General features: G+C 43.0%; 4 protein-coding genes across 4 annotated transcripts; 1 reads left to right on the forward strand and 3 right to left on the reverse strand.

Moving 5' to 3' along the window:
• Positions 1-1,733: 1,733 nt before the first annotated feature.
• LOC101766457 (zein-beta) lies at positions 1,734-2,432 on the reverse strand. Its single transcript, XM_022824753.1, has one exon. It carries the CDS (start codon positions 2,365-2,367, stop codon positions 1,825-1,827), a length of 543 nt encoding a protein of 180 aa, XP_022680488.1. The 5' UTR covers positions 2,368-2,432; the 3' UTR covers positions 1,734-1,824.
• A 798-nt stretch (positions 2,433-3,230) lies between these two features.
• LOC101768090 (photosynthetic NDH subunit of lumenal location 5, chloroplastic) lies at positions 3,231-6,239 on the reverse strand. The gene is made up of 7 exons (XM_004960881.4): positions 6,089-6,239; positions 5,812-6,006; positions 4,900-5,050; positions 4,711-4,799; positions 3,979-4,033; positions 3,805-3,890; positions 3,231-3,681 (listed from the first exon to the last, which is right to left on the reverse strand). The coding sequence occupies exons 1-7, from the start codon at positions 6,119-6,121 to the stop codon at positions 3,529-3,531; spliced, it is 762 nt and encodes a 253-aa protein (XP_004960938.1). The 5' UTR covers positions 6,122-6,239; the 3' UTR covers positions 3,231-3,528.
• A 741-nt stretch (positions 6,240-6,980) lies between these two features.
• On the forward strand, positions 6,981-10,278 carry LOC101761860. Its single transcript, XM_004963473.1, has 6 exons — positions 6,981-7,162; positions 9,092-9,190; positions 9,273-9,381; positions 9,777-9,848; positions 9,983-9,988; positions 10,078-10,278. The coding sequence occupies exons 1-6, from the start codon at positions 6,981-6,983 to the stop codon at positions 10,276-10,278; spliced, it is 669 nt and encodes a 222-aa protein (XP_004963530.1).
• Positions 10,279-10,780: 502 nt separating this feature from the next.
• LOC101768757 (vacuolar protein sorting-associated protein 60.1) lies at positions 10,781-13,502 on the reverse strand. Its single transcript, XM_004960883.4, has 7 exons — positions 13,220-13,502; positions 12,980-13,131; positions 12,327-12,420; positions 12,165-12,236; positions 11,922-12,033; positions 11,641-11,777; positions 10,781-11,081 (listed from the first exon to the last, which is right to left on the reverse strand). Exons 1-7 carry the CDS (start codon positions 13,286-13,288, stop codon positions 11,031-11,033), a joined length of 687 nt encoding a protein of 228 aa, XP_004960940.1. The 5' UTR covers positions 13,289-13,502; the 3' UTR covers positions 10,781-11,030.
• Positions 13,503-19,505: the final 6,003 nt, after the last annotated feature.

Below are 19,505 nucleotides of genomic sequence, written 5' to 3' on the forward strand. Positions count from 1 at the left end.
TGCTATGCTGCTGCCACTCAAAAGGCAGCAGCAGCGGATATATAGACAGATAAGACTGAGCAAACACTATTCATTGGTTCAGTTCTATCCTTCCCCTGCTGTCTGTCAGTAGTTCATCCTTACGACTCGTTATCGAAAAAAGAAAAGTAGTTTCTTACGAGTAACGACTGTTTATTTTCTCAGCGTGTAAGACGGGTCCAATTCCAATCAAACAAACCAACCAAATCAAATAATCGTCGGAGTGCATGCAGTGATCGATTCTAAAATCTCAATGGTCAACAAGAGCTAGCTAGCTCGCGTCAACCAGCTAATAATGATGCTGTACATTAAATTGAGCACAGACAGCGTGGAGTTGTCACTGATCATCAGTTCAGTAAATGCATGTAATGAAGTCTGTTCATAAGAGATGGATCAAATAAAGTTGCGATGGAGAGGGGCTGCTCCTGTCAGCGTCGATTATATTGATAAAGCTAGCTAGCTGCCGCTACGAGCGATCCATTTCCAGTAGTTCTCAACTCATGGCTGGAAATGTAATTGGAATTTGAATTGGGTGGACGGCCACACGTACGTTTGTGCTGTGTTCATAATGTTCTCTCGTTTGTTCTCTCTTCTTGCGTCTTCACATCCACTCCACCCCAAATATCCGTATCATATATGGCGGCGACGTGCCTTCCGTCGATAGCCGCAGATGAATAAACAAGGGTTCATTTCCATTAGATGATCTGATGACGAAGAAGCTATATGTGTGGTTCGCGATGCATATCATGCATGTAACTAAACTCTGACAGATTGGACAGGAAAAATTAACTGAAACAGCATTCACATCGATCATACATGTATACAAGTCTACATATAGCAAGTAACTGAACCTAAAAAATGGCCAGGAACGACTAAATTAAAGCAGCATCACCAATTGCCCTTTCAAAAAAAGCGACACCAACGTATATACCCATACTGTACGCACACAAAGGCCTTATGAGTAATCTCAGATGACCTTGAAAACAAAGCAGCAATTTGAATTGACCTTGATTAAAGGCCAGCATATATCTATGCCCATACATACATATACACCGCACGAATCATCGGAGGAACGACGACGATGCACCTAGCTCGATCGATCATCTGATGGATCGATCGATGACGGATGATCATCAGAGATGGATACCGTAGCTTGCATGCCTGGGTAACTAGCTGCCGAGCTGGATCTGGACGCCGATGGCGATGAGGAAGATGGCGTCCAGGGCGAAGAAGAGGATGGTGTGGACGATGATGGAGGCGACGCTGGTCTGGAAGTTGCCCAGGGCGAAGAGGCGCGACTTGGCGGGCATCTGGAAGATGAGCCCCGGCGACAGCAGGATGAAGAGCACCAACGAGATGAACACCGGCGCCCAGTCCTGCATCTTCTTCCTCCTCCTCTTCAATAATTCTGCTCTGGCCTTCTCCAACCAGCTTACCCCTTCCCTCTCTCTCTCGCGGCAGATAGACGACGTCAGGCCCGGCGTCTATGGCTGGCTCGCTTTACAGAGAATTGTGTGATCATGGAGAGGTAACCAGCAATATAGCTTTTTCTTGCGATATATGACTGTGACGTTACAGGTAGATGCATCGCCCGACGACTGGAACGGGAATGAACCTTCTTGTTGGTGGTGGACATCCGCCGTGGGCCATTGCACGCTAGGCTAAGTGTGGTTGTTGGTAAAGCAGGAGCAGCGCATTTTGATTTGTTTTTGGAATTCAAAAGGGGGGAAAAAGACAGTCAACAACGAAAGGGAGGATTAATGTCTTATTACATAATCATAAACACTAAATAGCGCGATTTCCACATCAATAGTAGTAGGGAGGATTAACGGCAGCCGAAAGCGCGCAGGGGGTGGTGCAGTAGCCGGGCAACGGGTAGAGGCCGCACATGGCGGGCAGGCTCTGCGCGGCCTGCGCCACCGCCATGGGCGCCTGGGCTGCCGGCAGGAGCTGCTGCCACTGCCGCATCAGCGCCGGCGGCGGCGGCGGATCGTACAAGGCGCCGGCGCCGGCGCCGGTGCCGGCACCGCCTTGCAGCTGCTGCGCGACGGACTGCGCCACGCCGCACATGGCCTGGCACCGGGACATCGGGTCCATCAGGCTCAGCTGCTGGCAGCACCGCTGCCGGAGCGGCTGGCAGACGGCGCTCGGCTGCCACATCGTCTGCTCCCGCCGGAGGTAGTACGGCGCCGCCGCCGGGCTGCACTGCGGCTGACGCAGGAGCTCGGCGCAGTGGTACACCCCGCCGGCGCCGTACATGCCCGACTGCAGCCAGTCCCAGCTGACCTGCTGCGCAGAGGAGGCGGCGGCTGCGAGAGCAAGGACAGCGAGCACCACGAACATCTTCATGCTGCTTTCCCTGCTGCCCAAGTATTAATGGAGTATATGGATCGATGAAACAGGGACGACGATGGATCTGATGATAGATCATGAGTGCTTTGCATATGTGAGGGCAATTTATAGCCGGCTGCCTGTGATCGATCCGATCCATCCATGGCTTGCGTTCTCCAGCATTTGCTTTATTTGATTCTGCAACTGATGATTTTGGAGTGTTGCATTGCATTTGCATTACGTGCAAATGCAGACATGTCTTGTTACTTGGATTTGGGTATCCACATCATCCAAGCTCCTTTACAGCACACATATGTTGCATGGATTCGCTTTACATGTCAAGGATTTGTTCAGGGTTTTCATACGCTTGTGAAGCTAACTTTGTAGTGTTGTGGATGTTGTTGAGATAAATCCATAGCTTGTTATTGGCTTCAAAGTAGCGTCGATTCACTTTGCACGCCCAAGATTATTGTCCTCTACATATCCTGCTCACATACACATATGAGGCAAAGCAGAACCGGCTATAAAGACAGATCAACATGACTCACCGATTCATGTAAGCTTCCTGTAGTGCTTACTGCCTTGTTGGATCGAAACTAGTCTATAATATCGTCCCAGTTCATTAGATAACTCCCAAGAGCGCAGCTTTACATGACTTCATCACTTTGCACCTATAACATTGTAGAGTAGTTTCATGAGTTTGTAAAAATAGATTGTCTGGGGAAGACAACCAGTACCATACACACGGCACAAGAATGACATCCTCTCGGTGTATATGAACAGAATCGGAGATTGACCTATCCTGACAATGCCAACTTTGCAAGGACCCAGGAGAAAATATTGCTTTGGATGGTCAGCAGCATTTGCACGAAACGGCAACGTGTGCAACAACGGAACATCGATTTACCATCAAGCATACACTGAAGCATCAGAACATACAAGGCTACACGGTAACATTCGTGAACAAAAGCATTTCCCTACAACAGGGCAAGGAAAACTAGCACATTTATTCCAGCCAAAAAGCAACAGTATGCCTCAGATTTGTGACCTTAGCTTTAACTCGAAATAAACTCTATAACTTGTGGGAGATAGCACGATAAGTTCACAGTATCATGATATTCTCAAGTCAACCCAAGTGGGGGAAACGCCGACTTCCATCCGAGGTAAGACAAGTAAAGCTTAGACCACTGGAAGCTCCCCGCACTCACTGATGACTACTTTCTTCTTCGGACGGTCACCTCTGTCAGTCTCCGACGACTCGATCAGCCTTACGATGTCCATGCCTTCAAGAACCTGGCCAAACACGACATGCCTCCCATCCAACCAAGGTGTCTGCATCCAAGGCACCAGTCGTACCAGTTCCGGGTTATCTTTGGCACTAGTACATAAGTAAATCGACAAAGTAGCAGAAGCGGCAAAAACAAAAGTCATTTCTCTGGTATGCACAAGATTTACCTTGACAGTGCAGATGAAAAACTGGCTGCCGTTGGTGTTTGGTCCAGCGTTAGCCATACTGACCACTCCAGGTCCAGTGTGAACCACTAAAACATGAGAACAGCATGCCATAAGTTTTAGCAGGCGACTAAAAAACACATACCATATCAAGACCATTTCAGATGAAGAGCATACATTTGAAGTTCTCATCTTTGAAGGTGCGCCCGTATATGCTTTTCCCACCAGTACCCTGCAAATGTAGCTTATATTCAATCACATGTGAATAGTTGAAAGCTTCATCTTCCAATTTAGTTTCTCTAGGTTCAACTGTTCAAACACAAAATTATTGCTTTTGTGCAGTGTCTAAAAACCAATATGTGAGGCTGCACACAAAGAATTGGGTGGCCCAACCTTATACTGTGTAACTGCCAGTTAAGGCCACATAAAGTAAACTTGGAAATTGTGTGCATCAGTATGGACAACGGGAATTTGGTGACAATCACTTATAATTTCATGAATTAAGAGATCACTCATTAAAAAAATGAAAATGCATGTAGGATAATGGACTTAATGTACTATGACAATATTTTAGCAGCATTACAAAGGTTGCTGTATAACATGAAGCTAGCAGATTATCTAGAAACTTGTGTAGGACAACTCCTCTTTCTATTCACCAACTAAATGTCTGGCATAAAGTACTCTGAACAACCACAAAGTAAGAAAATATTTAGCAGTGTCAATCAACAAGATTAAACAAGTGCATTTGCAGAATTAAAAATAAGTAAAAAGAACCATTCAATCTTTTGATAGAACACATCAGCACAGCAGCATGAAAATCTTCTTTAATTTCTCTAAACTGAATGTGCATGATAGCATAAATATCCAAGTGCAAACCAGAGTTTAGTGAGATAGTAGGTGAACACATACATTGCCCTTGTCAAAATCTCCCCCCTGAATCATGAAGTCCTTGATGACACGGTGGAAACTAGATCCCTTGTATCCAAACCCTTTCTCTCCTGCAAACAGAAAACCTTGTTATGTTTCTCTTCTGGGCAAGACAATATTCGAAATGGAGAAGATTGCATGACAAGAAGGTAGTCCAGTTATCCCTCATACCAGTGCAAAGAGCACGGAAGTTCTCTGCTGTTTGGGGAACATCATCCCCAAACAAGCCGATGACAATCCTCCCAACATTCTTCCCCACAGGATTCCCAATGCTTATGTCAAAGTAGACCTTGTTTGTGACTTTGGACTGAATATCTGCTTCCTGCAGAGGGCGGAAGAACCAAATCAGTACCATGAAATACATCCAATCCATCCTATTGCGCCTTACAAACTGAGACAGCAGAATAGGTACACATGAACCAAATGTGACCGCAAAGCTACCCTGTTTAGTTCCCCCCAAACTCCCAACTTTGACACTATGCAAAAAGAAGATTCCCCATCACATCAAATTTGCGGTACATGCATGGAGTACTAAATGTAGACGAAATCAAAAACTAATTGCACAGTTTTGTTGTTTTGTTGTACTTTGCGAGACAAATCTTTTGAGCCTAGTCAATATTTGGACAATAATTCACAAATACAAACGAAACGCTACAGTGTGCTACAGTGCTAGCACAGTGATTTTGGAAACCCAAAATCAGGCAACTAAACAAGGCTAGCCCACCGTGTCAACTAATACAGTAGCACATCTGCTTCTTCGTGCAAGTAATGGCTAGAGTGGTAATCATGCATACAACTATTAGATTCAATCAATTTATCAGAGTGAACAAGACACCTAAATCATCAATGATGAACTTCAATTTGCACTTCTATCCCATGATTATGAAACTAATAAAGACAAATAAAATCTAATAAAACAAATGGCCAGGATTGCAGTTTAGCTTCCTTAAACGATAATCTCCCTGGTACAATGGGGACACCACTTGAGAGATGCAAACTTTACCGCAGGCCCAGTAGCCATACGTTACCAGGTATAGTTTTTTTTTAAGAAAAGGAGGAAATCAGCAGCGGTAAAGATGGCACCTTGGGTTCAGCGCTGGCGGATGTGACGAAGCGCGCGCGGCTGTGGGAAGGGGAAGGCGCGAGGCCCCCGGAGAAGGAGACGGCCTGTGAGGGGAGGCGGGCAGCGCGGAGGGACAGGGGCGGCGAGGAGGCCTTGGAGGCGAGGAGGGCCCGCTGCCCGGATGCCGCAGCCGCCGTCGCAGGTCGCGAGATGGCCTGAAAACAACAAAAGAGGGTCCAGGGATTGAGAGCTTGGAAGAGGTGGCGTAGAGATAAGGAGGAGAAGCTGGGAGCTTACGAGGGAGGCGAAGGAAGTAGCAGCCGCCGCCATTGAGGGGGTTGGAGAGGGGAAGGAGATGGTTGCTGGAGAATGGAGACTCCACTCCGCCGGGGGATAGAGTAGATAACAAAGTGATACGCAAAATTCTCTTTACAGATGAGCCCCCAGATATTATGGTGAAAATTACGTCGAGGTCCTTAGGTAACACCTGAATGCGCACACCACTCCACGGCCAGTTCGGCAGACTTTTTTGCTGGTAACGGCACAACCTTGCAATTTCTTTTGCTATCCCGTGAGTAGTGTTGGCAACATTTGAGACATTATGTAGGGTCCAAAATTACCATTTTAACGTTTCTCTTTTTTTAAAATTCGACATTTTCTTCTACTGTTAGAGATAGGTTAGTTAGGATAGGAATGGGGCTAGAGCTTCAATTGTCAGTTGTCACCGGCAAGTTTGGAAGGGAGGGCATGTCGATGAGGAGATCACACGGTTCATTTTAGGAAAATAGAGTTTCCTTGGATGGTATAATTCAGATTTTCATTTTCAACTAAGAATTAAACTTTCAAGTTCATTTTTTTTGTTCTTAGTTCATGATTTTTCAAGTACTCCGATCATATTATAATTATTTAGTTTTGAAAATCAATATTTAAAGTTTATATAAATTAGCAGATGTTAATAGAGTCGTATAAAAATTGTAACTCATCACCCTTTCTATTTAATATAATACTTTTTCTAAATTTTTGCTAGGCAAAGTTAACAAAGTTTTATTTGTGAAAAAGGAAGAAAAATGTTGGCTAGGCCAACACTCCAATTCCGAGTCAGCATTTACGGTCATCAGTGAGTCACCAGGGTGAGCAGCTGTTTGCACAGGTCCTAGGGTTAGAGACTCCAAACCTTCCACCCCATCCCATGGCGACGACGCGGCGATCTCTCCTCGTCCTCCTTGTCGTCGCCGTGCTCGCCACCACTGCAGCCGCTGCCGTAGGGGATGCGCCGTTCGTGGTGGCATGCAAGAAGGTGGCTCTCTCCCGCCCCGGCCCCGGCGTCAAGCGCCTCGTCATCACCCTCGGCCTCTACAACCAGGGCGCCGCGTCAGTCCTCGTCTCCTTTTGCCAGATCTCTCTCACAGGTTCCCTGGAAGCATGCAAGGCCAACAAGGACGCCTCGATTTGTTATCTAACGATTAACATTGGCTACCGGTGTTAACACCGTGTCAGCACTTAGCAACTACCACTTCATTGAACTGGATATTTCATCCTTAAACTTGCGCAAGCTTGTGTCATCCCGATTCCTATACTCTGAAAATGCATTTTTATGTCCTAAACTAAGTTTTAGGTCTCAAAGGTGGTCCAAATGGGTCTGGACCCGCACCCACACGTGGACGTGGCGTGGTGACATGGCTGGACCGTCCATAGGGTCCACATGCACACTAGAGACCAGACTTCAGGCCGATGCCGCGCATGAAGTCCGGCTCGATAGCAGCAGCACCAATGCCGGCGTCGACACCGTTTGGGACAACACTGTCAGCTCGACGCTGAGGTACCTCCACGTTGAGATTCAGCACGTACGGCTGCTGCTGTTCAGCGTCCCAGTTCTTGTCCTCAGCCTTGGAAGCGGCCGTCTCGTATGTGATGAACATAAGGACCTCGACGAGTGACTCTAATAAACATCACGGATAACGGGGTTGAAGATGGCCATGAAGAGCATGGTGCCGACGGCATCATCGCCGGGCAGTGGTGCGAGCGCGCGAGTTGATGAAGACCGCGAGCCGCGCATTGGCGTCTTCTGCCATTTGCGCCCATACGCATGTTGTTTCTCCCGTTGTGCTCAACAAGTTGTTAGTCGTGGCTTTGGTGGCGCATGGACAACGCACGCCAGGTGCTCGATCTTATGCTTAAGCCAGTGCCTCACCTTCGCAGCGTCCATGGTCGTCTCCATCCCTGCCTCCTCGGCCTCGCCGTCTCTGTCAATGCGGCTCTGGCCATGGCACCTCCTTCGCACGCGCGACGGCGGCAGCTTGATATGGGCACATGTAGTGACAGGACCGGGGAGTAGCTCGACGTAGAGGACGGAGAAGCCGAGGCAGGCGACCATGAGCTCGTCATGCATGCGGCATGCCAAGTTGCCACAACCACGAAGATGGCGCGGCCTACAGCACCGCCGCTCTCCCCAGCTCGCGAGATTGCCACCTGCCGCTCTTCCTCCTCCGCTCGCTGGCGAGGACTAAGAGATGATGCTCGCCCTTTCCACGTCGACTCCATGTTGGCATGAGGCGCACAGCATGGGAACCCGATTGGACCATGGTGAGACCCAAACAGAGTTTAGGAATACAAAAGTGCATTTCAAGAGTATAGGGACCGGAATGACACAACCGCGTAAGTTTAAGGACTGCTCGTGAACTTTACTCTTTAAGAGTTAATTCTAGATTGCTTCTTAAAAGAAAAGACTCCCTTGACGGCATCTCCAATAGTATAGGTATTGTAGCACCTGCAGTTGACCACATTGTTTGGAGTGCAGATTCTGTGTTAATTTCGACTGATTAGGGGGCATTGTTGATCATGAACATGGCTACAAGTTTACAGCTTGGAGAATCCAGCAAACACCCACCACTCTTGTACTGAGTTATCGACGCCTGTAGTTTAAATTGTGTCTGAGTGAAAGTGCAACTAAATTCTCACTTCAAATAAATTAAACGTGTACTTGGAGAGTAGCTATGTTTTTTCTAGAGGGTCTTCACTTGTGAAATGCTATCCATTTCATTAGCGGTATGGATGCTATGTTACTGTCCTAATCTAGTATACACTAGCTGAACATGTACTTTGGTATCGGTCTACTGTTTTTCTTACCGTACTGGAATCTGGAGCCAAAATTGCATCGAAACATTCACCTTGGCTACTGAATCACAGAGCGACATTTGCATCGTTCTCTCCCTTTTGTTATTTCAGCAGGAGAACCAAGCAATTCATCACGATATTCTGCATTGGTGTCACTACTGATTTATTTAAATTATAATTTTGCAGGACTGCGTATGATGTTAGCCTGAATGATGGTTCTTGGCCACGGGAAGCATTTGAGATTGTCTCTGGAAGCACCTCAAAGATAGTCGAAAAGCTTGATCCGTGAGTAATTGGTTCCTAATGCATTTTGCTGCCATTGCCATGCCTACATTTTTCCTTGCCACTTAAGCTTTTGTTTTTCCAGCGGTGCCACTGCTTCCCACAACTTTGTTCTGGAGACAAAAGTACAGGGCAGGTTTCAGGGTTCTCCTGCGATTATTAAGTACCGTGTTCTCACAAACGACGCACTTCAGGTGTGTTTCTTTTACGTAGTTAGTTTTTTTATGCATATGATATCTGTGAATAATAGTTGTTTCATATTTAACTAGAGCACCTAGATGAATACTAAGAGAATTGGTTATGGTAAATCAGATATTAGTACGATTTGGTTACTGAACTTAATAAAACTTGCCATTTCAAACAATTAATACATCAGTGCTGACTGCTGACTGGTAATCAGCACACAACGAGTAAATGGTGCTTTTGCTTTAGGACTGCAGTGTTATCCTGTCATTTCATAGATCAGCAAGGGGCTATCCAATGGGCCAAATAGCTAATTACTTCTTACTATGCCTAAAGACATTGTGAACTGTGTTCTTGTGGTGATTTTCTGTCCCTCGAGTTAACTAACTTGTTTTCTGTTCTGAAGGAGGCCTATTCGACGCCCATCTTCCCACTTGACATCCTTGCTGAGACACCCCCACAGCGGAAGTTTGAATCGGTTAGTAACGCGTATTACAGTACTCAGTTTACTTCTATACAGAATCTTTCTCTGATTCAGATGTTTAATTCCTGTACCTTTGGTGCTGTCACTCAACTTTCTGGACTTGTGCCATTTGCATCTGGACCTTTCAGGCTAAGGTATTATGGTTATCCTCTATTTTCGATCACCTTAATATTGCACCAAAGTACCACAAACTCATGGGCTATTTCACACTGTTGGTTTGCAGAGACTTGTTGGAAAATACGGGTCGCTGGTGTCAGTTGTTTCCTTTGTTGGTATGTTTGTGTACCTGGTCACCAGCCTTTCAAAATCGAGTGCTGCAAAAGGAAGCAAGGAAGCGCTGAATAGATATTTGACAGCAATTGGTTTGCATCCAAGAATCTTCACAAATTTTGAGTTACCTCAATGCGCTAGTGTGATGAAGTAGCGAGTACTAAAATGTCGTTGATTTTGGCCCTTTTGTAGTTGAACATCTCAGGTGAAATCTGAGCTGCCTGTCTTTAACAAGAGTAGATGTTATAATACTCTGAACCAGCACTCATAGCTTTTGTTTACTTTTTATATTGCTTTATGGGATGACTAATTCCTGAATCCTGATATGTTTGCTATGTATTACTGACATTGGACGTGAGATGTTGATAGTAAGGTCAACTGGACTTGCAGGGAGTTGGTCAGTTGCTGGTGCCTGGTGACTTGATCGTTGCCTCTCTTGCTGTCTGTCACGTAGAGCTTAGGTCAGCGCCTCAGCTCAATCCTCTCCTGCCCAAGCAAGCTGCAATCATCTACTTACCACCAAATGGATCAATCTGAAGGGCAGGTCCAACAAACGAGTAATTTCAAAATGCCACCTCTCTTCTCAAATTATAACATTGCTTAAAAGCGTACCGTGACCATCGAACCTTTCCAAAACTCGGTCCAACAACAGAGCATGAAGAGCAGAACAATGTATTTAACTATGTATGTACATACATGAAGGACACAGCACGGCCCTCCTTATCATTCATTATCCGTTGCTCAAAATCAACGTCAGGACCAGTACACGAAGATGCTACTACGTATCATGTCCCGGCCAATTCAATTCAATCAAATTTACACCATCCACAAATCATAGTGGTACATAAGGGAAAAAAAGGTTGCATTCAACTGTGAATATCATTCCATCCTGTTCAAGATCCGTGACTATGTACGAATGGATGCTTGCGGCACCGTAGGCAATCCCAGTTCATCCTCCTGCATCAAATCAAAAAAGAAAAACAAGCAAACCGTAAGTACAGGTCCACCATGGAGACACTTTATGCCGCTGCAGGCAACCAAACTAGGCGCCAGCTTGAATGGTGCACCACTGGAGACCCAGATGCCAGTTCAGTATCTAGATGTCTGGGTAGTTATTTCAGGCATCTAAATTGAGTTGCATGCATCTACAACAGAAATAGGTGTTCCAAACACAGCGGATCAGATACACCTGTAGTTGTTCCCATGCTCCCTTCCTATGTAAGTTGGTAACCTTCAAATGCAATTCAGGTGCCCATTTTCTCCTAGCCAACAATATGACATCTTCTATATGCTCGTCACATTTTCTTATCTGTTGTTCATTGGATAAAGTATAGTGTGCTCAATTTTCTGGACCCATGATTGCGTGAACCAACTAAATATACAGTTTCTCACTAATTAGTGGTTAGTGCACATGACAAGTTAAAGAAAACCAAATAATTACTATGGCGAGCATGGAAAAGCAACACCAATATCCAAGTATGCAAAAATCTAAGATCAATCGCACAATTTTCACTACCTGCTGCTGGTGTGGTGGGGCTGCTGCATGGCCAGTTGGTGCAGCAGGTAAGTTGAGTTCAGATTCTTGATCTGGTTGAAGGTAAGATGGGACTGACTCTGATTCAAAGTCCATGTCAGCTTCCAGAGCATCAAGTTCTGCATTGTTCAAGAAACAATTATGAGAATGGCAGACAGAGAGTTAACATTTTCTTCCACCTTTCCAGCAAGGTATGCAGTTTGTAAATCTACACAGCCTTGCAAATTATCTAAGAAAAATCAAACTGCCAATATGAGCCTTACCCCCCATAAGTTCTTCCTCATCGATGTCATCAGGGACATTGTAGCTTCTACCAAGAGTTTCTTGTATTTCATTGCTAACGTCCATAAGATCCATCATCTCATCTTGCATGCTCTGTAGATTACAGAAGAGTACATATTCAGATGCAAAAGCAAATAGGAATATAAGCAACAAAGTGAATATGTGCATAAGGTGTTAATATTGGAAGCATGAGGAACCCGGTAAGATGGAAGAATGCTACTTACATCTATATCTTCGAGCTTCACAGTTTTCATCATTCCTTTCAGCTCTTTGTTGGCAGCCTTCATTGCAGTCATCTGTTCAGTGAAAAACACTTGGATGTTAGTCCAGGAATCTAGATGGAAGCTACCAACACAAATCAAGGTTCTTAGCATCAAGAGTTATACAGTTTGTTGAGCATCTTTAAGTCCCTCTGATGCAAAAGCAACTTGGTCAAGGTTGTATGTTTGGTTGTACAGCATATCACGCTGTCCTTCGTACCTGTAAGGAAAGCAACATACAGAGGGTGAGGGTAGGAAGTAGGAACTATAAGATAATTGGCGAATGGATGCAACAAATATTCTCCAAAATTTGTGAAGACTAAAAGTCAATTAAAGACTAAAAGAGTCTCGACATATTTCTGGAGGTAGAATAGCAATTCCATTTTCGCACTGCCTACAAGAAATTCTTGCTCCTCACTTTGGATGACCAACCACCTCCAAAGCACAATTTGGGTGGCCAATTTGTATGATGTTATATTTGTAAATAGGACCCCTAATGTATGTATGGATCTAGTAAGATATCGCAGGTACTATGTGTATTGAACGCAATGCAGCAGTGAACACATGGTGGAAAGTCATAATGTTAATTCGGCATAATCCCAAGCAGTTAACTAATAAAGATTATACGCAAACAGCATTGTAGGTAGGCTGACGTGAGGCTAGGTCAGAGTACTATCAATTTGGCATGAGCGAAGTAATTGCCGGATTGGTTTGTCTATAAAAAGTAAAAGTAATTAATGGACCGGCGGGGGCAAGAGAAAGAGATTTGAGTTTCTCACATCCTGCGCTGCTTGAGGACCCTCATGGCGCGTGCCTTGACGGCCTCCTGCGCGGGACCCGGGCGCGTCTTCTTGATCTGCTCCTTGTAGCGCGCGAGCTCGGCATCGAGCTTCTTGATCTTCTCATCGACGGTGTCCCCGCGCTTGGTGATCTGGTTGGGCGGAGCAAGACTACAGATTAGCCCTGCCTAACGAAGGAGAAACAAAGAACGCAATTAAGGAGGGGATTTGATTACGTACTCGGTCGGTTGCGTCCTGGATGGTGGGCGGCGGGTCCTTGTTCTTCTTGGCGCCGAAGATCTTCTTCATCGAATCCGGTGGAATCCAAGCGAGTCGACGGGATTGTTCGAAAAAAAAGGTGAGTCGAAGGGGGTTGGGGATTGTGGGATTGCGATTGCTGGGCGACGCGGGGTTGGGGTCGATCCTATCAAGGAACGTTGAAATCGACCGAGGGAGGGGAAATTTCCGTCTTGTTCTCAGGCGGTTATCTAGTTAGTTGTGTGGAAGCTTCCTCTCCCTCTCTTCTTACGGCTCGGTCGGTCTCCTCCTCGTCCTCGGGCACCACACGGTTTCCTTGGATGGAATTGGCTGGCCCAATAGCCCAAGCGGTTGCAGTTTCCTCCTCCCTTGAAACTTGAATTATCAGTGGCCCAACTCATTACAAAGTCCTCTTCGTTGTCTTTGTTTCATACAAATATATGTGTTATATTAAATTATTAATCATCTCAAGAAAAAGCATCTAGTACTAACAGAAAAGTTGTAGTGGGATGTAAATTCGCATGCCTCCATACGATTAAGACCGAGAATTAGGTTGCAAGTAGGTTGTAAAGTTTCTCTTCTAAATAAGTAACACTTTAGTTCATTTATTTATCCTCCTAAATTAATTACATGGAATGTAATTTTAGTTTATTTTACCAAGTTTTTGGCTCAACCTAATGACCCAAAATATTATAGCTTGCATCCCTCCTCAGAATGTATAATCCAGTAGGATCCGGATGCATTGTTGACTCGACTACCGTAGAGTTGGGAGCCAAAACCAACACTGGTCACTAAGATTGTGGGACATGATCGAGGAGAACAATTTTATGTTAATTTATTGTTCAGCAGCCAGGAAGAGTAATTAATCAATCATGGCGCCTCTAATCATGCATCATGCGTGTGCTTCTTCCTTCTGCCTTATCCATCCAAATATCCGATCCATCCATGGCAGCAGCCAAGCAGAGCACAGCAAGGCCAAGCAATTAACGTTAACCAAAACGGAATAGATGCCCAAAACTAGTTGATGTTTTGGATGCTATAACACATGTAGCTTGAGCGGTTACCTTAACTGACAGTTATTTTTCTATTTTCTCTGTTCCTAATTATAGATTATTTTAACTTTTTATATTTGTAAATTTTATTAGGCACTTAGATATATGCTATATCTAGATTTATAAAAAAATTATATATCTAGAAAAAGAAAAAATGATCCATAATTTGAGATGTAAGGAGTACTCCTAGAATGTATTTATATAAATTAATCTAAATTCGTCATTTATGATATGGAATTATCGTTGAGTTGGGTTAAAAAAGTTTAACATTAACCATTGTGATGCGGGGCATCTCGAAATAAAAAAAGATGACCAATTAATAATACTCCAGACAAGAACCCAGCCTACTACTCTTCATGCAATCATGCAAGTGAAACCACCGGCACGGTTTGGTTAATTTTAACTAAGACTCGGACGATTAAAAATAAGCAGTTGGCAGTGGCACACGCCCATAGGACAAGTAGTACTGGTGTTTTTCTGTACCGTGACCGTGACCGGGAGCAGTGCTTGGCAATGCCTCCACGGTTCCACCTGCAGACCACAGTTACCTTTGCAGTCGTGTCATTGCCTTTGCAGTCCAGCAGAGTCCAGGAGATGACGCCATCGCCTGCCACGTGACTGGATTACTGATTTAGGAGCTGTCACATGGAATATTTGATACTAATTAGGCTCAAATGAGACTCTAAGCATGGTAGGTTTAGGAGTATTAAATATATGTAATTACAAAACTAATTGCACAGATAGAGTTTAATTCGCGAGACGAATCTATTAAGCCTAATTAGTCCATAATTTGACAATATGGTGCTACAGTAACCATTTGCTAATGATGGATTGATTAGGCTTAATAGATTCGTCTCGCGAATTAGACTCCATCTGTTTAATTAGTGTTATAATTAGCTCATATTTAATTCCTAATTAATATCTGAACATTCGATATGACACTGCTAAAATTTAGCACCGGTATCCAAAGGGTGTCTCATGGCTCCGACTCTATAGGAAGAAACCCACATGGAACCGAAGGACCCACGTACCACTATTCAATGTGGGTTTCTTCCTCCTGTTCCTCTCTCACAAAACAAAGAAGAGATTGTGGGTCCTCCGGTTCCGGCTCTCCTGACAGCACAGTGACCCTTGTCAGAGGGAGCCAGAGCCGGTCAACACCCCACCAGGCCTTACAATACTGGATAGATGCTCCTATACCACGTAGAATAGTATATTCCTACTGCTAATTACTACTCCTTATGATTAATTAGAGTACATTCCTACTGCTAATTACGGTGGTAAAAATGGTATACTGAAGTTACCAATAATACTAATCAGGGGACTAACATGAGAGACTGATCAAAAGCAACAATAAGCGCAGGGACGCACTTGCGCGCCTGGCGGTCAAAGATGTTGTAAAACAAATCCTATAAAGAAAAAGGAAGATTAGAAGTTCTAGTTATGGTCCGGTTGCTTATGAGTCTTTACAAAAACTCTAGATATAGTTCGGAGTATATATACGAGGGAGATCTTCATATCAAATTATCGATATTCAAAGAATAAAGAATAGTCCTCGTACGTATGTCTTGTCTACTTTCTACTATACTTGTGCTTGTCCTGGGAGACATGAGAGGGAGAAGATCCAATGGTTGACGACGTGTTTTACAAAACGTTATCAGCACGACCGCTCTTCGTTGACTACGCCGGAGGAGTCGCCATCAAGATTGACGCCGACGATCTCGCCATCGTCCTCGTCAACGACTACTTCGACGACGTCGACTAGCGAATGGATCTGCACCGACTCGCCGTCAAGCAGGCATGTCTACGATCATGCCTAAAGCCCTACGTGGTATGTATCTACTGGTAACTGCCTATGCGGTAAGTGGAGTAGATCAATTGGCATCATACAAACACAAGGTATGAATTATTAAAATCATATAGTAGATGAGATCTGTGCGCCGGCAATCGAGCTGGAAAATTGTTTTTTTACAATCTACTATTTGATCGGCCTGCATGCCTCGTGAGTATCTTTCCTTCCTGCCTGAATGCGAGAAGGACAACACCGGCATGAAGCTGGCATCGATACATCAGCACGTACAGCAGGAACCTAGTTTTTGTTTTAAAAAAGGGTATGAAACTCGCAGCGAATTGATCTACACGAATAGATTATCACAATCTAGCGTACCGAGAGGCTATAAAAAAAGGTATGAAACTCGCATGCAAACGGTGCTAGCGTACCGAGAGGCTGTAGATCACAATCGATACCTACGAGTCACCGCACCGACTCGTCGGCACACCATCGCTATTAAAACAGTGCCGTAGCCCCCTGAATTAAAACTGCAAAGTTCATTCCATCAAACCGCCGCAGCTTGAACCCAATGCCATGCAAGTTCATTGTGCGCTGCCTGAAGACACGCCGGCAACCGTGCCACACACCGAGCGTCCCTGGAATAGGCACTGCCAGACGTCGAGCCCTCCGCCTGTAGCCGAGCTCGCCGTCCCCGTACCGAATCTGCCAATAAATAGGTCCAGTATATTCTGAATATTACGTGGATCGTTCCTCGGCGAATTATGAAATTCTAGCAGAATGTATGTATGCACAGTTTTGCAGTGTGATCCTTTTGTTTTTATATATTAACAATTTATTTACTATTTGTATGGTATAATTGTTATATTTTTCACATAAATTCAGTAAAAAGTGCCTTTAGTCATAGAAACATGGTTTTAGGTATATGAGCTCTCTAAACTTTAAAAACCCCTTTGAGGATCATATTTCAACTTTTTCTAGCATGTTTAATGGATATATAATTTTGAAAGTTGAACCATTAATCCTTGAAGTGGCTAGAAAATTACCTTTAATCATAGAAAATGGTTTTAGGTTTATGACCTCTCTCGATCTTGAAGAACCTTAGATATAATAGCCCCTGAGAGTGTCATATTAATATGTTTTTCCTAGCAACCGTGTGAATGGGGTAATTTTTTTTGCTAGGAAGGTTCTGGGAAAATTTATAAATTATCTATTGAATAGAGTAACCAACTTTAATTAATTTTGCACTTGTTTCATGAATTTAAAACACATGAAGTGTACCTGTAGCAATTGCATGAATAATGTAGGAAGTGACATGAAGTTCATTATTTCTTGAAAAAATTGGTTTTAAGCCTAGCACCATGTAATTTCTAGAAGAATTGTTATATAACTTTGAAAGTTATTTTAGCTATCTCCCCAACATGACATTATGATTTTACAATAGAAGTAAACTCTTAAGAAGTATGTCAACTATTTGATATCATACATAACATGAAGTTATGCAAAATTAATATGTTCTCTTGAAGAATCATATTGTGTTGCCACGTTGGCACCTTTGCAATTCAAGAAGAATATGCATAAACTCAATATAGAAAATATTATGCAATCAGAAGTTGTATAAACACGAAAGTGGAAGGGAAATAATGTATATTCCATAAGTAAATGTTAGGCTCAAGGGGAGATGGATTAAGACAAAGAAGTTTCGTACTCACCCTATAACCTATAAATAGAATTTCCTACATAAGTTGCATTATTAAGTTATATTCCTAAAGAATTTGGTTATAACTCATGAAGAGTAAGCACTTACCTTTTGCTTTAAGACCGAAAGTTTAGCATTAGTTTAAGAATCTTTACCAGGATAGAAAGGCAAATTAAACAAATTGGTGTTTCTTACCTCTGTATAGGTTCTTCTCACCTTATCTTGTGGCCACTTGCTTGTAGCAATTTTTACCTGTAGTCATTTTAATCTCATGGAATACATAAAAGAATTGCATACTGAATATTGTAAAAAAGATTTTGAATTGCCTATTTGATGAACATTTGAAATGATTTTTCCACTAAAGTCTCAAGGAACCATTTAGGTTGCAGTTAATGTGCATTGCGACCATGAAGGTAGAATGGAAATTTAATTTCCATGAAACACACTAACCAGGAATATATATACCTTTTAATTGAATTCAGAAGATTCAATTAGCCATGAAATTGTATATTACTCAACTATGTACTAAATACATAGGTCCCATAACTAGAAGTTTATTATACCCAAACCAAATTATTGTACACTAAATAGTACAACTATGTGAATTTCATATCATATCATGGATATACTAGTAGTATAATTTAATTCTAAGGAATATTTGAAATAATTCATAGATCATGCTTGAAGCATAGCATCACCTGAAGTGCAATTATGGTATGAAAAGGGGAAGAAATTTGGGACATAGTGACATGTGCATAATGTGGATAAAAAAATAAATTTTATAGGCATGTCCCTAATCCTTTAATATTGTTGGTTTAGATCCTCATTCTGTTAGATTAATGGACAATCAACGTGCAAGTTGGTCCGTAGCCATAGTCACTGTAATGACTAAGCATGTAGCTCTGCGTAGCTTTGTAATCCTGATATCACTATATCACATGGAAGACAAAGTTAGTAGTTATTCCACACTAATGTGAGGACCTGCATATTACCACATTAATTAGAAGTCTTTGCATGGACATTAGATCAAAATTCCACTTTGCGTTGGCTTGTAGCCATCATGCTATTCCTATTATTGCACCAGCTTGCATGATGTGCTCATTCAAAACTTCTCCTATTGAAAACTTCTCTTGTTGAGAAGTAGCTCCCACTTTGATAAGATGGCAAGTAAGCCATCATAGCACTCTATCAACCAGCTAGCATGCTGACAAATCAATGTATTATATACATATGTGCAAAATGACTAGTAGTCATTAAATAATCTTTATTCAAGAAGGATAAGATTAGGGGGAGCAAACTGGTCTAGAATAGACCCAATGAGGAATTTATCCAATTAGAAATTGGTTAGCCCAATTAGAATGGGTTTGCAGAAAAATGAAAAAAAATAGACATGTTAGTCCATTGTGTTGAAAATAATTTTGTATTATGGATTCAAAAGCAAATGGGGAATTCCTTAGTAAGAAAGCAATTAAATTTTCTAGAAGAAATTCCATGTAGATTATATTTTGCATAAATTTAAACTTGAAGTTTAATTATCAAAATTACTTGAAGTATATGGTATGAGTACGTGGATGAATATTTTGGGCTAAATAAATAAAGAAACTGGATAACATAATAGTTTTGTAGACTTAAAGGTGTGCAGATTATTGGTATGCATAACATACCAACTGCAAAATGTGTTAATGAAATCTAGCTCACTGCATAATAAATAACCCCTAAAGTTTAAAA

This window comes from Setaria italica, chromosome III, assembly GCF_000263155.2.
Source record: "Setaria italica strain Yugu1 chromosome III, Setaria_italica_v2.0, whole genome shotgun sequence".
Lineage (NCBI taxonomy): Eukaryota > Viridiplantae > Streptophyta > Magnoliopsida > Poales > Poaceae > Setaria > Setaria italica.

Bases quoted from the DNA above. Each gene is read 5' to 3' on its own strand.
- LOC101766457 (XM_022824753.1), bottom strand. From the start codon at position 2,367: ATGAAGATGTTCGTGGTGCTCGCTGTCCTTGCTCTCGCAGCCGCCGCC.
- LOC101768090 (XM_004960881.4), bottom strand. From the start codon at position 6,121: ATGGCGGCGGCTGCTACTTCCTTCGCCTCCCTC. The intron at 4,034-4,710 runs GTATGTGTTCAC...CTACATTTGCAG, and splicing joins GAGATTTTGACAAGGGCAAT to GGTACTGGTGGGAAAAGCAT. The intron at 3,682-3,804 runs GTAAATCTTGTG...CCTTGGATGCAG, and splicing joins TTTTCATCTGCACTGTCAAG to ACACCTTGGTTGGATGGGAG.
- LOC101761860 (XM_004963473.1), top strand. From the start codon at position 6,981: ATGGCGACGACGCGGCGATCTCTCCTCGTCCTCCTTGTCGTCGCCGTG. The intron at 7,163-9,091 runs GTCAGTCCTCGT...ATAATTTTGCAG, and splicing joins CTCTACAACCAGGGCGCCGC to GACTGCGTATGATGTTAGCC. The intron at 9,191-9,272 runs GTGAGTAATTGG...TTGTTTTTCCAG, and splicing joins ATAGTCGAAAAGCTTGATCC to CGGTGCCACTGCTTCCCACA.
- LOC101768757 (XM_004960883.4), bottom strand. From the start codon at position 13,288: ATGAAGAAGATCTTCGGCGCCAAGAAGAACAAGGACCCGCCGCCCACC. The intron at 12,421-12,979 runs GTGAGAAACTCA...CTTTCCTTACAG, and splicing joins GTCCTCAAGCAGCGCAGGAT to GTACGAAGGACAGCGTGATA. The intron at 12,237-12,326 runs GTATAACTCTTG...TTCACTGAACAG, and splicing joins TTAAAGATGCTCAACAAACT to ATGACTGCAATGAAGGCTGC.